This window comes from Aptenodytes forsteri, unplaced genomic scaffold (genome assembly GCF_000699145.1).
Source record: "Aptenodytes forsteri isolate BGI_AS27 unplaced genomic scaffold, ASM69914v1 Scaffold137, whole genome shotgun sequence".
NCBI classification, from domain to species: domain Eukaryota; kingdom Metazoa; phylum Chordata; class Aves; order Sphenisciformes; family Spheniscidae; genus Aptenodytes; species Aptenodytes forsteri.
The window spans coordinates 4,203,924-4,219,187 of record NW_008796221.1 but is presented as its reverse complement, the minus strand read 5'-3'; the positions used below and the strand labels follow the sequence as shown (position 1 = coordinate 4,219,187).

General features: G+C 42.0%; 2 protein-coding genes across 3 annotated transcripts in view; one reads left to right on the top strand and one right to left on the bottom strand.

The window, feature by feature from the left end:
* The window catches only part of CDHR3 (cadherin related family member 3), a 64,620-nt gene that overhangs the window by 18,258 nt on the left and 31,098 nt on the right, over positions 1-15,264 (top strand). The window contains 5 exon segments of the mRNA XM_019474587.1: positions 4,242-4,441; positions 9,221-9,389; positions 11,865-11,950; positions 13,874-13,968; positions 14,074-14,178. Coding sequence (XP_019330132.1) covers positions 4,242-4,441; positions 9,221-9,389; positions 11,865-11,950; positions 13,874-13,968; positions 14,074-14,178 — 655 coding nt within the window.
* SYPL1 (synaptophysin like 1) overlaps positions 14,169-15,264 on the bottom strand; it is a 56,727-nt gene continuing 55,631 nt past the window's right edge. For both annotated transcript variants that reach the window (XM_009289040.2, XM_019474589.1), the window contains exon 6: positions 14,169-15,209. In XM_009289040.2, coding sequence (XP_009287315.1) covers positions 15,050-15,209 — 160 coding nt within the window. In that variant the 3' untranslated portion in view covers positions 14,169-15,049. The remainder of the gene's footprint in view (positions 15,210-15,264) is intronic.

Below are 15,264 nucleotides of genomic sequence, written 5' to 3'. Positions count from 1 at the left end.
CCATCCCTGGAGGTATTTAAAAGACGTGTTGATGAGGTGCTTAGGGACATGGTTTAGTGGGCATGGTGGTGTTGGGTTGATGGTTGGACTCGATGATCTTAGAGGTCTTTTCCAACCTTAATGATTCTATGATTCTATGATCATGTACATATGCTGCAATCTTACCTCCAGGTATGCAGTGTGTGTGGTCTGAATATTTCTCTGATGCCCAGAGAAATGAGAAAACTTCAGGTTCTTGGTTTAAGTAAGATAGAATGAGTATTTGATGGTGCGTGAAGAGAGCACCTCATTTGCCAGAGCGATGAAAGCAGCACAGTATTTCCAGATTTAGAACTTACTAGATTCTTTTGATAATGCTTCAATAAATAAGATGATTGCAGTCAAAGGACTATTAATGATTGTTTTCTCAAGTGTGGCCCAGGTCTGTGGGTGGAGTGTCAGCAAGGAGCAGTTCTCTGACAAGCAAACAAGCTGACAGTGTTTAGAACTCCCTTAGAGACACGGGTCCTTTGTTTCATTTCTCACTCCACAACATGACAAAGAGGAAAAATTTAGGTGGAGCTCATGTAAACTAGGAAAACATACCATGATCTTCCTTCAGTTTGCATCCTGGGAACATGAAGAACAGGGTCGTACAGATGATGAAGAGCATGCTCCTTCTCCTCATTTTGCTGGGAGTAGTATCTGGTAAGAACATGATTTCATTACACTGCTAAAATTAGAACACTGTTGGCTGTTATACTTTCTCTTGGGAGCTTTATAATACATATTTAGGGATCAGACACAGATGGAAAAAATCAAGTAACAATTATTTTCCTACTGAAATAGATTGAGCTCTGTGGTTACAGCAGTATAATGAAGAAGAGAATATGACTCCTTGCTAAGACGCTTTGCTGGATGAGGCACTTCATGTGCAATAGCCACTGCTCAGTGTGACAGTGTTGGAGTGGGAAAGGAGGTCAGCTCTCCAAGAAATAATATCTAGTATTAATACTCCAGTATTCTCCTTTCAAATATTGATAACATTTCTCTTCAATGAAGTAAAACAAACAACCAAACAGGACCACACAGGAAAACACTTGTGGAGAATATTAGTAAGGTAATTTCACTATCTTTGCCCAGCGTAAAAATGTGGGAGATTTGCCAATATGAATACGTGCACGTTAGCAACGTAAAGTAGATCTTCAAACTGCAGTCTGTGTGGCTCATGGAGCACTTGGTGTTGCTTGTAGTAAGCTAGCTGCTCAGGTAGCGTCACTTTGCACTCAAGGAACTGAAAGAGTTCTGCCAACCCTCAGGAACCTGTCAGTATTTAGTGGTTTTCCTAATGTCCCTGAAACTGTGGTCAAGACACTGCATGTGAATCTCAGCTTTCCTTGAAAAATAGTGTTTTTCTAACCTGCATGGTTGTGGAGAGAGAAAAGGTTGAAGGTGTGACTGAAGCACGCTCTAAAGACTAACAAATCACAGACAAATAAGACTTAAATATACATATACTTCTCAAAGCCAGTTTCATGATTGCTCTGTCTTGGACTCAGCATTTGTCAATGTTTGGGGTTGGTAATTCTGATAAATAATGTACTAAATTGCTTCAGGCATGTTTTGCTCTCCAAAGTAAGGAGGTAAGCAAGGACTTGTGAATATGTAAGGAGGGCTTTTGTAAAATCAGTTGGAAGAAGAAGAAGCCATTTAGATGCAGTACTGAAAATTTCAGTTAAAAATAAAGAGCAAGAAGTAAGAACTTGTGATTTAGAAAGACAAATCCTGAATAAACAGTCAATGAAATCTTTCAAGATAATATAAAAATAGCAACTCCTTTCTTTCTACATTTCTAAATGTTATGAATGATTTAATGGATTTTATGAATGGTTTCCATTAATGAACAGTGGCTTGCTGAGGGAACTGGATTCGTCAGGTACTGTCCACAGGAGATTATATTCGAAGTTCAGCTCCATTTATGGAAATGTATCCCCAGAAGCCCCTCTCAGCCCAGTCTCATTTGCATGGGCAATTTTTGTTGATGATGTTTACCAGAATCTATAAGAACATTGATAAAAACCCAGTCCTTCACCGGGTCCTGCTTCCACTGACATAAATCAGTATCAGTAACAGCTCAACTGAACAGCTCAGCTGAACTCAGTCCTACCGGAGTGTCAGTGTGACCTGTTCAGATTAACTCTTACAGGCAGTTCCCACCTCACCAGTCTCCCACATCCCAGCCTGTACCTCACCCGCCTGCAGAGCATCTCCAAGGCTTTTTTTTCCATCAATACCAGAGTAATCCCAGCCAGATCAGTGATCCATGGACCTGCTGTATCTGGAGTGTGGGAGCATGGGAACCTCCATGCAGCTGTGGAGAGGCTCCAGGGAAGCACCTCAGCTCTGCCTCTTACCAGTGAGGCCCTGTGCTCAGAAGAGGTCTTCCCAGAGACAAACTCTCCCACCATAGCCTAGTATGGCTGGTTACGTGAACAACACCCCCTGTGCTCCCTCCTTCTCCTCCCCACAATGCAGTGAGTCTTACAGGCTGCAAGAGGAAGAACTGGAGATGTCTGATGGAGTCATGCTGCTCTAAGAAGTGCTCCAGGAAACACTGCAAGGACAAGTGCCGCCTGGGGTGGGATGCGGAAAGAGGGGAGACCATAGGACTCCATGCTTTGTCTTGTGGACTCATCTACTGCTATTAGTTTTGCTTCTTATGTAGCAAAGGCACTGGGATCCTAAGTCTTCTCTGATCCTATAGGGAACTGTTATTTGAGAGGCCAGTAATAGGAGCAATGTCTATCACACAAAGGCTATATGTGGGCTATCTCCAAAATGCTCCAAAATTTTTCTAGGGATGTAGGGAAACAAGATTTTTTGATAGTTTGGGGAAAAAGTCACTAAGGCTTCTTCTAATGTCATTGGAAAGTATTGGAGCTGAACTCTCCCCCTCCAGATTAGAAAGCCTGCTGCAGTTGGAAGTGCATGGAGTGCCTCTTTGGTAGCTTATGTGGGCCATCCTTCCCCAGCCACATGAGAAGGGGCAAAGGGAGATGGTTCTGTCCCACACCACAGAGATGTTGCAAAGCAGCAGATTTCCCCTTGGCATTGCGTTCCCAAGCTCCAGGCTGAGCCTGAGCATCCAGCTGGAAACATGCTACAGCCTTAATGGCCTCAGATGAGTTCCCAAAGCAGCTTTTTACCTTGCAGCTGCCCAGCAAAAATAAAGACTTCATGGAGCTTTTGCTACAGTAATTGCTGGTGTGTGAACAGCCTGGCCAGACCCTTGAGTGAGCAGTATCTGCCTCCGTCTTGGCACACAGTATGTTGGAAGTTTGACTGAACACAGCCAGCTTTCTTGGCAAGTGTTTTGGACAAGCCAGCGAAGCCCCCCCAAGCAACATTCAGCCCTGCCATAGTCTCATGTTGAGGTACATTGCCAGGTTAGGGATGTCCTGATTTATGTTTTCTAGACAGTCTTCAAGAGATAAAGCACTACAGGCCGTTGTTAAAATAATAAGAACCACAAGGTAAACAGCAGAGCAAACACAGGTTTTGTTCTGGGGAGTCCAGAGGTCTGACTGAGAAACAAGGACCTCATGCAAACCTGCTGGATGTCACAGTGCTCTGTGCTGCTTCCAGGCAGTTTTGAATGGTAGGATGCTTTTGTGGGCTTGCATCTCCTCCAAGGAATGGAGGTTGCTCTTCCATGCTCAAAGCAGAAGACACAACAGCACAAAATTCCAAAGTTGTAGCTAACTCACACTACTGACGAGCCAGCCATGCACATAGCTGTGCTAGAAAGAATAAGAATAGGGAAAAAGGAGGAAATAGGCGCTGCAGATGGCGTAATTCACGAAAAAGATGGCTTCTTTAACATCCAGCCCTGTGTGATTCAAGGTGCTTTTTGAGGTGATTAGTGCACAGAGGCAGCAATTAGCACAGGGGGTGAAATGAAATAATAGAAACATATTCAGTTTCTTTGCTTCTATAAAAAGGCATATATGAAGGCAAACGATGCAGTAGCAATACTACTTTAACATCAGCCACTCTAGATGTATAGTATAGTACTGAATTAGAGAAAAGATTGATTCTTTTGCCATTAGCACTGGATTTACTACCGTGCAATGCCACCATTCATAAGCAAAAAGAGAATCAGGCCATTTTGTGCTCATTAATGGAAGCTCTTGGCACAAGCTGTGTGCTCCTGCTAGCCTAAGATTCCCAGAAGTAATTTTACATTCATTTTCATCTTGCAGGAAGAAGAAGCCAGTTGCTTAAGGGCTTACCTGCAACAACCACTGTTGAAGAAAATGCAGCAGCTGGTGTTTCAGTTTATACCTTTAATGTAACTGTTTCTCCATTGTCTTCTGAAGGTGTTGCAATACCTACCATAGTAAATTCAAATCCACTTACAAAGGCTTTTGATATTGAACCAAAAGGAGATCTTGAATACAGGGTGAGTTTTACGTTTAGCTTGAGCAATGTTCAGTCACGTAGGCTGATGTTTCCTGGATTACTGAGCACTGACAGCGTACAGTGACTCATCTTTTAACCAGAAAAGACTTGCAAATGCAGACTGTGGTAGTATTTGGACATGCTGTAATAGATATGACAAATGAGTAGCAATAGTGATTATAATTTTTAATTACATCTAGGCAAAACCCACCTATCACAATAATTCCATTTATTCTGTGATAGAAAAAATGTGATTTTTGGAAAATAAGAGGTGAAGAAGGACATATAGAACCTGCTTCTGTTTTGAGGATTTGTCCATAGTTTTTCAACTGAATTTATATGAAGTCACTGTGAATTTAAAGTGGCTTAGTTAAACAACATGCAGCTTCTGTTTGGCCACTCTCACCTAGAACTAAAATGAATTTGACTCACTTCCAAAATAAAGTAAGCTGAGTCAGATCAAAGTCATATTTAATTCTGAACGAAGGCTGTGATACATGAGGAAGTTATCTTGAGGTAAGAAGTTATCACACTTCCGCACATCTGTGATCTATTTCTATCTATTGCATGCTCTTGTCCTATGTCAAATGCAAAGCAATTTCTATTACTTCAGGGTAATTTTCATTGCTGGATAAATTAGCAATTATTAGCTCACATTTGTCACTGGCAATGAGTGTTCAGACGCATGATAACCTGTCATCCCATTGTAACTTGCTTGTATGTCTGAGCCTGAACAGTGACACTGAAGTGTCTTCAAAAGATATGGATAGACACTGAGTAGAGACTTACAAAGTTAATTTGAATACATTTTTCTGGGTGTTTCCAAGGAAGTTCAGGTTTTCACAGAACTGATACAAGGGCTCCTTTCTTGTTCTCTTTGCTGATGTTTCTGGGAGAAAATTTGGGGAAAGTAAGACTGTGAACCCAGGCGGTTGCGGCTCATTGATCCAACCTGCCTGGGAGAGCTGCTCGTGTTCCCATGTTCCCACCTCCCGGCGGAGTACAAAGCTCAGTTGTGCCAGCTCTGCTGGTTCTTTAGCTGCTTCCCAGCCAGATCAGTGAAATGGTAAAAAAGCCTCTCAAAAAAGCCCTCTTTTGCCTGTGAAGCATAGCATGTGGCTGCACAAACACCTGAACTGGCTCAGCTGAGGGGATGTAACAGGCAGATGGAAATGGAAACGTCCCTTAAGCTGGCTTTGCTAAACAGAGAATTCATAATGTGGGACTCCTTTCCTAGGCTGTATTTTGGCATTTTGAGTTAAAGCTATCCCTTCTGCTGCAAAACAAAGCCCTTTTCTATACCTGCTTGTTCCTGTCCCATGCCATCTCTATACTATGCAACATAAGCATTTTATGTTGGTGCTTGTTGAGTGGGACTGACAAATTAATCTGGAGGAAAAATAACCCTGCAAATAGATAAAAAGTCTCTCCTTGATTTTTTTCATGGCAGGGATGATGGAGAAATTCTTGTTCTAGCACAGTGCAGAGAGTGACACAAAGATGAAAATGAATGGCCGAGAAAGGTATAGGCTGGAGAGTGCTTCTTCCAAAGTGCCAGCTTATATCCATTTCATACCACAGCCCCATTACCAGAATGGCCTGTGAGAACCTGGTGTGTCTTCCTTGAGCTTTAGTTGTTTTCAGGGTTTCCTAGCTCACTCAAGGGACTGAAACAAAGAGGTTGGGCCAGTGAATATCAGTCATGAGAAAATTATAAAGAAAGCTACATACAAATTCTGCAAACTAGCAGTTGAGTGCTAATTACAACTTGTAAAGGAAGGATAAATACACGAGTGTCCTTAGTTCATTTATTTGATGAGCATTGCTACTTTTAATTATTTATGCTATGTGGTAGCAGATTGGTACAATATTTTGCAAAAGTAATGTGATCCAAAATGAGATACCTCAGCGCTACTTATTGCCATTAAATCTTTGCTAAGATATAGAAAAAGGAAATATTTAATGTATGAATTATGGGGTTTGCAGATTAGCAAAGTACCTGTTAGCACAGGCTCTTCTGTATTTATGAAGCACATTTACTCCTGTTGCAGCAAGCCAAGGCAATATCACATTTCTTGATATGTTTTGAGATTTCTGAGAAAGTCACAGTTTCTGAGATCTGAGCCCTGCCCATTCCTCCTTACCTTACTTGTTTGAAGAATCCCATGGGCAGAAGATGTGTTGAATGCATGAAAACATACTGATGCCTGAAACTACCTTGATGCTGTTAGTGATGCTCCCTCTGCATCCTGGGAGTGAAGGGGGCAGCAGTAAAATTCTTAGGTGGAACGAGGGATAGACAGTTATGGGGTGACTCTAGACCCCCTTTCACAAAGTCTGCAGCTGCTTCTAGTGTGTACAGTGCTGCCTTTATTGGTAAGGATTGCTCCTACCTGGAGAAGAGGTGAACTGTGGCTCACAGCCTATGCCAGTGGCAAGCTGTTCTCAAAAGCAACCTACAAAGAGACCGTCTAGATTCACATCTTCACTTACAAATTCTCTATAAAGGAGGGTGGAAGATGTGTTTTTAGGCAGTCTGGCTGTAGTTACACCACCAATGAAAATATTTGGCTGTGAACTGGAGGGGTAGTCCCCAGAGCACATAATTTCTGCTTAGAATTGGACAGTTTCTAATTTTGAATTCATTGCATTTGTTTACTGTATTTAGATCTCCAGCAAACATACAATTTGGAGAGCAACCTTCCCATTGGTGTTACAAGCTTTTGTAGAATGTTTTTTTCTGTGTCAGTATCACTTTTATGGGAAACTTCTATCTGCACAATATAGGAGAGAAGGAGACCATCCAGGACACAGTATTGTAACAAAAAGATCCGCAAGGTTCCAGAGAGCAGCTGTTTGACATACCAGAAGGCATAAAACATTTGTGCTTCTGTTCACTCTCCTCCAACTGTCTTTGTTAATTGGCTCTATTTTGGCTTCTGTCTTCTAATTGTGCTGACATCACTTTTGCATTTGTCCTCTGGCCATGGCATCTCATCTAAAATCAAGGATTTATTTCATCGTTCTCCTTCTGCATCCTCTCGAGGCTCCTCCACTCTGCAGTATTTTGAATACACTGACACACTCCTTGTCACACACACTTGTGATCCCCAATTCTTCTCCTTCTCCAGTTCCACAGCACCCCCGCTACTGGTGTTCAAGCTTCAGAGTTTTTTAGCAGCAACTTTAAGAGTCATCTTTTCCTTTCATGTCCAAGAAAGGAAAGTTCTTGTTTCTTTATTAGTTTCAGCAGTGAATATCGCGGCTGTCTTGGTTTCAGCTGGGATGGAGTTAATTGTCCTAGTAGCTGGTATAGTGCTGTGTTTTGGATTTAGTATGAAAATAATGTGGTAACACACTGATGTTTTAGTTGTTGCTAAGCAGTGTTTATACTAAGTCAAGGACTTTTCAGCTTCCCATGCTCTGCCAGTGAGGAGGTGCACGAGAAGCTGGGAGGGAGTACAGCCAGGACAGCTGACCCAAACTGACCAAAGGGATATTCCATACCATATGATGTCATGCTCAGTATATAAGCTGGGAGGAGTTGGCTGGGGGGCAGCAATCGCTGGTCGGGGACTGACTGGTCATCGGTCGGTGGGTGGTGAGCGGTTGCATCAATTTTTTTTCCTTTAAGCTGGGAGGAGTTGGCTGGGGGGCAGCAATCGCTGGTCGGGGACTGACTGGTCATCGGTCGGTGGGTGGTGAGCGGTTGCATCAATTTTTTTTCCTTTCCTTGGTTTTATTTTGTTTTTCTCTCTCTCTCTTGTTGTTTTACTTTCCATTACAATTTTTATTATTATTATTATTAATTTTAATTATTAAACTGTTCTTATCTCAACCCACGAGTTTTCTTGCTTTTGCTCTTCTGATTCTCTCCCCCATCCCACTTGAGGGAGGGAGGGTGAGCGAGGGGCTGTGTGGTGCTTAGCTGCCAACTGGGTTTAAACCACAACAGTGGCATACAACTTTCAGCATCCTGCTGTTGCTCTGGACTCATCCTAAATCCAGAATGAATGTATTTAATGTTTTTTCATGGAATGTCAGTCTTGTGCTTGTACATCTTCTGTGTTAAGAGGTGATGTGCAGAGCTGGAAGTCCCCAAAGCAAACGTTTGCCTTAAGGCCTATGTTATTTTTTAATTAGTTCAACATTTTCACCAAACAGTTCTGGTCCCTCTCTCATACAGTGTGCTCGTGCAGCTCCCCCCTTTCTTTGGTTTCCTGCAAGTCTTCTCCCAGACGCAGCTTATACAAGGAAGGGACTGGTACCTGCTAGACTATATAGTCCCCTGCCCCCACACTCCTTATTGCAAGTAAAAGGTCTTCCCCCTCGTGCTCCTGACTCATAGAAATAGTGAAGCTGCCCTTGCGTCTTGCAGGGCTTCCTCCCAGTTTTCAGTCTCATCACACCTCGACTGCTCCTGGAGCTTGGTGTGGAAAGGTGAGGACTTGGCACAGACAAGTACCTGCAAGATGTAGTCCTGGCCTTGAAGGCAAAGCATTGCCTGTGAGGCAGGACAGCTCCTTCCAGACTTTCTCCTCCTCAAACTGTCACTCACACAAGAAGTCCTTGAGTTGCTCCATGAAGCCACAACATTTTGGTCTTTCCACTCTCTTTTTCTCACATTTCTGCCACTGACAAGAAATGTGCCAGCAAGTAGAAGATGATGTAAAATATTCGCTGCTTACTGATGGAGAGTGTTCCTTCACTTGTATTCACTCGTATAGACTATAACTTACAACTCTTGCATCATGTGCTAATAATAATTTTTCCTTTTCAGGTTGTTACCACTGGAAACCCTGTCCTAGATTATGAAACTATGCCAAAGAGCTTTGATTTACAGATTTTTGTTGAAGACACAACTGGGAGAACTGATCTTAACATACTAACAGTCCAAGTAACAGATAAAAATGAACGTCCTGTATTTCGAGGAAATATGGCAATTCAAAGTAAGATAGTGGTGGTATTTGAAAAGAACAATACTTGAATAAATGACATCAGATTAAAAAAAACTATAGCTGCATACAGTGCCTGTAGCTGAAGTGGTCTAAGCATTTTCCTTTAGGAAAACAAGGGAGAAATAGGACACTGTTTTTATCAGAGCTTTATTTTACACAAATATTTTGTATGCTTCATCTCTGGAAATGCCCTTTTAGTTTTCTTGAAGCTTTGACTAAAAATGATTTAACCATTTTAAGGCACCTGAAGAATTATAAGAAAAAAAAGGTTTTTATACTAATAAATATATATGATTTTTTTTAATGAGATGAATACCTACCTAGAGGTATGTATTAGAAACCTGAAGTTTGCTGGGGATATAACCACTGAGTATGGGTACATGTTTCAGTAGTTTGTTGAAAACTGGACTGATTTGGAGAAGCAAGATAAATTTAACTTAGTGTATATTGTATATGTGCAAGAATTTCTGAGGGAAAACAATAAAAACATTGGTCTGTCACTGTTTTACACCTGCATATTGCATTTGCACCTGCACATGAGAGAGTAAGTGGAAAATCAGTTTGAAGAGTGAGATCTCAAAGATTGTGATCTATGGTGGTGCAAATGGAAAGAGGTAGAGAGTTCTGTCTCCCGCGTGGGACAGATGGCCTTAACCAGGTTTACTTTCAGACCACTGGCAAAGGTGCAACAGGGAGGAGTTTGCAGTAGCCTTAGGAATGAGGCTGGAGTGTCTGGACCCCGGCTGTCAGTGCAGGCTTTGCATGCCATGCAGTACCTAATACGAGTGACAACGCCATCAATAAGGACAGGAAATAATTGTCTTACTCTCTGAGCAATCTTACTTTGTTTATTTACTCATGAGAGGAACCTGGAAAAATTGTACCACGAGGTGACAGAGTATAGCAGTGTATTTATTATGTGTTCACACACAGACAGAACAGTTCAGGTAGTAAATAAAAATATGCTCTTATTATTTCATGAGGTACTGAGATCCTGTTTGAAGTCTTGATATTCTAACAGCACTGTATGGAAGAGCATTCAATAATTCAATATTCAATTTTTTTTTTCTACCCAAAAATATCAAACTGTGAGTGTTTGTGGTAAGTATTCGGAGCTGGCTGCAGACCCCTCCCCAGTTCTGGACTAGCAGCAGCGTTACGTAGGCTGTGACTCACAGCCCTTGGAGTGGTCAGTGGTGCAGCGTGGCTGCAGCCTCGACTTCTGTCTGCTGCAGAGGGCAGGGCTTGTCTGCCCGGACAGGTTCAGCCCAGGCCCACTCAAATCCAGCCTGCTTCACTAATGCCTCCGAAGCACATTGACATTCCTGCTTCCATACAATACTTAGCTTGTAAAGCAAATTAGCTTCCCCTAGGGAAGAGTCTGTGTCATCTTCTCAGTATAGCTGGTGTCTTGCATATCATGGGTGCTGCTGGAATCTAATAATAATTAAATGTGACACTTCAGGGGATCGGCACAGCATGAAACACACTCTACGTGGGAGCTTGTTACAAATAAGTGCATCAGCTTAGTGCTCAGCTAGAGCTGCCATAAATTGGTGAGCACAGATGTCTGATCTGTCTAACTGTGTGGCTTTAGTTAACAGTACCAGCTACAATTAGACGCTAATTGCGCATTCGCTGGTTATGAGAAAGCATCTCCCTCTCATTAAACTTTATATTCATACTGTTGTCCTCTGGGAACAACTCATTATGCTGCTCTGGTATTCCCACTGCTTTGATGAGAAGCAGCAGTCAGCAGGGGTCACAGTGGAAATTAATAGTCCAGAAACAGCGGGTCCAGCAGACAAAAAAGGGCATAAAGCAAATAATGTGATCTAAAGATCTGTTGTTCTGTTAATCACTATACCCAAGGAGAGCTAAGCCTGTTGCCAGTGGCCCAGTACGGGATGGCCCAGCTGTGAGAATTCTGGCATGAAAAGAAATACACCTTGCACTGAATTAGCACCCTTAATAAGGCAAAAATTTAAGTCAGTGCAGACCATCCACTATTTATTCACCTCGCAGGTGTAAAGGAAAAGCAGAAATGAAGAGGAAAGGCTCTGAGGCCTCCTGGCAGGGGACAGGGGGTGGACAGGGAGGGGATGGCGATGAGGACCTAGCACAGGGCTACGTTCTCCCCATCTGCATAGTAAAGAAAGACACAGGTGTAGCCCAAATGCATCATTTTACTCCACACCCTGTGAGCAGCTCAAGATAGACCGTATGTAAAGATCAATCTTTCTCCTGAAGGCATAATTCATATTGCAACTCACAGTGATGGTTGCCTGTTTACAGATATGCAATTGGTTTCTTTTTATCTTTTGAGTATTTGTGATGATTTTGGAATTACACTTGTGAAGTGAGAAGACGCAGCAGGCATCTGGACAGCTTCAGTGTATCAGTATGTTTGCTACCGTGTCCTTTATTCTTACCCAATTAACACTGAGTACACTTATATCCATGCAGCTGTAGCGATCTATGTCTTGGAAGGAGCACCTCCGGAATGCATTTACCAAGTCGATGCAGCTGATCCTGAAAATGCTGAACTCAATGTAAGTTGTGTTAAAGAAAAAAACCCAGGGATGATATAATCCACTGTATCTGAAATGCTAATTGCCAGCATCTTTCAACAAATGCCTTCCTTATCAGGAACACAGGAAAAGGTTTAGTCAGGAAAAAAGAAGCATTTTCAATAATAAACTAAGAAAACCCTGCCTCAATATTTGGACACAAATTGTATTTTGAGTTCTCAGCCCTCCAAAATTAAGGGATATTGAAGGCAGTATTTGATATAGTTAATCAGAGATACAGAAGAAATTGTGTCTCTTTTTAAAAAAAAAAAATGGCTTGCAAAACATTTCTTGTAGATGAGAGTGACTAAAAGTAAATAAAAGTTTTAACCTTCTGTATCGCAATGTAAATTCTTTTAAATGAGACAGTAAGGAAATTGCTTACAAGGCAACTGAATCTCAGCTTTTTGACAATCCCAGGGCAAACTGTGACCTTCAGTTAAGAAAATGTGTTAGTTGATCTGAAAATACTCTTGGTATCAGCAAAAATTTCTGGAAAGTGATAAGTTTGTTTGCAAACAGGGGAAAAGTAACTGCACTTACCTAAGAATTGTGTTGTAGCTTTCTTTATTGGCTTTGGCTTTATAAAGGACAGCACATTCAAGAACTGAACCTGAAGATGCTACTTCAATGTGTAGCATTATTCAAGAGCACAATTACCTTGAAGTCCATCCTGAGGCTTTGCCCAGTCAAACCACCAAACCCAAGCTGGTGAGGAGGGAAGCAGAGGCCTGGGGTTTAGCTCTGCTTTGTTTCTGAAAGCAACGGCAGTGAGTTCCACATGCCTTCTAACCCCTGATGAAACTCAGGCGTAATAAGATGCTGCAAATATAGAAATGCTGGGCAACAGGTAAAATAATAATCTGGAGAGGGAACTTAGAAAGGTCAACTGGCAAAAAAATTGTTAAAAGAATTGTAATCACCTACCTGCTTTTTTAAAGCAATTTCAATTAAATCTATCATTGTGGGAGGCAAGTTGTTTCACTCAGCTCTCTGTACCTCCTGTTTTTTTCCAAAAAGTAACACGAGAGCAGTTGCATCCCCTGGACAGATCTGCTCAGTGGATTTTGCAGATTACTTGTACGGTGCATGACCATCTGTTGTTGCATACTTCAGACTTTATGAGTATTATTAGCACCTGCACTAGCAAAGGAAATGTCCTTGAGGGCTTATTTGTGATGGCCTGGCAGAGGCATGTGGATGATAGCAGGGAGGATGTGGTGGGCATGTGGTAGCTACCCTGCAGCCATGGGGATCAGGGTGCTGCCTTTCTCCCTACTGTGTAGGGTGTCAGGGTGCTCAGCTCCCTCCCACACCCATGCACTGGTGCAGTACCCATTTGTGTTGTGCAATGCACAAAGCGGCAGCTGCTACATGCCACTGCTGAACAGCTGCATTAACACCAAGCTGTTGTGAACACCTTTCAGCCTCACACCCTCACGTACTCCGTGAAAGTCCACTCTCCCCTCCTTGGCCTCTCCCATCATCTGGACCCCTAAACTTCACTGCCTCCTGCACGGTGTATCTTATGCCCCCCAAATCCAGCCTCACCCCTTCTTCTCTCTCTTCTCCTTTGTACAAAGCTGATTTTTGCCTCCCGCACTGTGTTTCTGCTGGCTGACCTCTATGTTAAATTCTCATTGCAGAGCTGGAGTTCGCAGAGGTAGAGAATAGTGTGGGCTTTAATGTAGTTCAATGTCTGTGACTCTCCACTGGCTGTCAAGCAAAGCATGTACGACCAAGTTTGAGCTACTTCAGCTCCAATGATCAAGGCTTGTGCTGGCATCTGTATGTCAGCATGTTTCAATATGCAAAGTTTTGAGGCAAATACTGTACTATAATTTGGCCCATTTTACAAGGCAAGGAATGAATACAAAGACTAATTTCTTGCTCTCTTCATTTCAGTATTCACTGCTCCCTGCACCAGTGCCATTCTTGGTCTTGGAAAGCGGAGCCATTTTTTCTACAAAAGAGTTGGATTATGAGAAAGATCCACATTGGTGAGAATGTATTTTATTCACGTGGTCTATTAGCTTACAGTAGGCAGAGAAATGTTTTCCTACATAGCCACAGAACGATTCTTGTTTTGTTTTCTTATTTAACAGCTACTTTTTAAATATAACAGTGACAGATCCAGACGGACTCAGCTCATCTAAAACAGTGACTATAAATATAATTAACATCAATGATGAAAGACCTTACTTTACCACGTGAGTGAAAAACTTCTGTTGCACTCAAAATGTAGATGTTTTCCCAGCTTTACTGCTTTGGCACCAATGGGAGGGTGTAACATAAGGGCAAGTAAATATAACAACAAAATACTACTGAAAAAAGTATTTTAATTTTTTTATGATTCCTGTTCTTTTACTGGAAAGCTTTGCCCTCATCTCCCTCTTTTATTCTTATTTATATTCTTAATAGTTTCAAGTTTTCCAGGCTCTGCCTTCATGCTAAGAACAGGCATGCAAGCTTGTTGTACTTGTTAGCATTTTGAGAGGTTAAAGCTATGCAAAGACCTTTGGACAAGTTCAGACAAGGAGATGAATTTCACCCTGTGTGAATACAATCATACAGAATTTACCCTTCATGCAGATGTGCATTTCACCATAACGATGTTTATTCATGCAGAAATGTCTAGACATAAAAAGGTCTCACTTTTGATCTGTCTTCCTCTTCTTCCCAGACACACACACTTGTAAACAATCCCAGTGATCTTTGAAACATTGTCATCTCTTACTGTGTCATAAGCAGAAAATTGTGTTATAACACACAAGTCAGAAATAGCTTTTGAAGACTAATGGAGTTTTTTAGTTGGAATCAGGAATATTGTTGAAAATTTGGAAGAGTGGGAAAGAATATACATGTACCACCAGCAGACTGTTTTGGGGTGGAAAGTATGATGGACGACTGTTTCTGAAGCGGGAGCTTGACATTATTACAGTCAATCTGCTTGTGTTGCTGATTTATCTTTGTCACTTGCATGAGACACTGATTGGATTCAAGATACTCTTTATGTCTCCTGATCCTGAGAGTCTACAAGGTCCCTGCTGAGAATATTTATGATGGCTGCCCTCCTGCTGTCTATCCAAAGGAGAAGACAGTGTAGCACCTGGGCCATGCCAGGAGGTTTCCAGCCACTTGTTTGGAGCAATCTTCTGGGTGCTTTGTGGAGCCAGAACAATGCGTGGCTCTTGGGCTGAGGCCAAGGGTCTGGACCTTCCTGGGTAAAGGGGTGGAGAATCTGAAGAAACAGAAGAATGAAATGTTAGAAACAGACATGGATTTTTTTTTTTTGT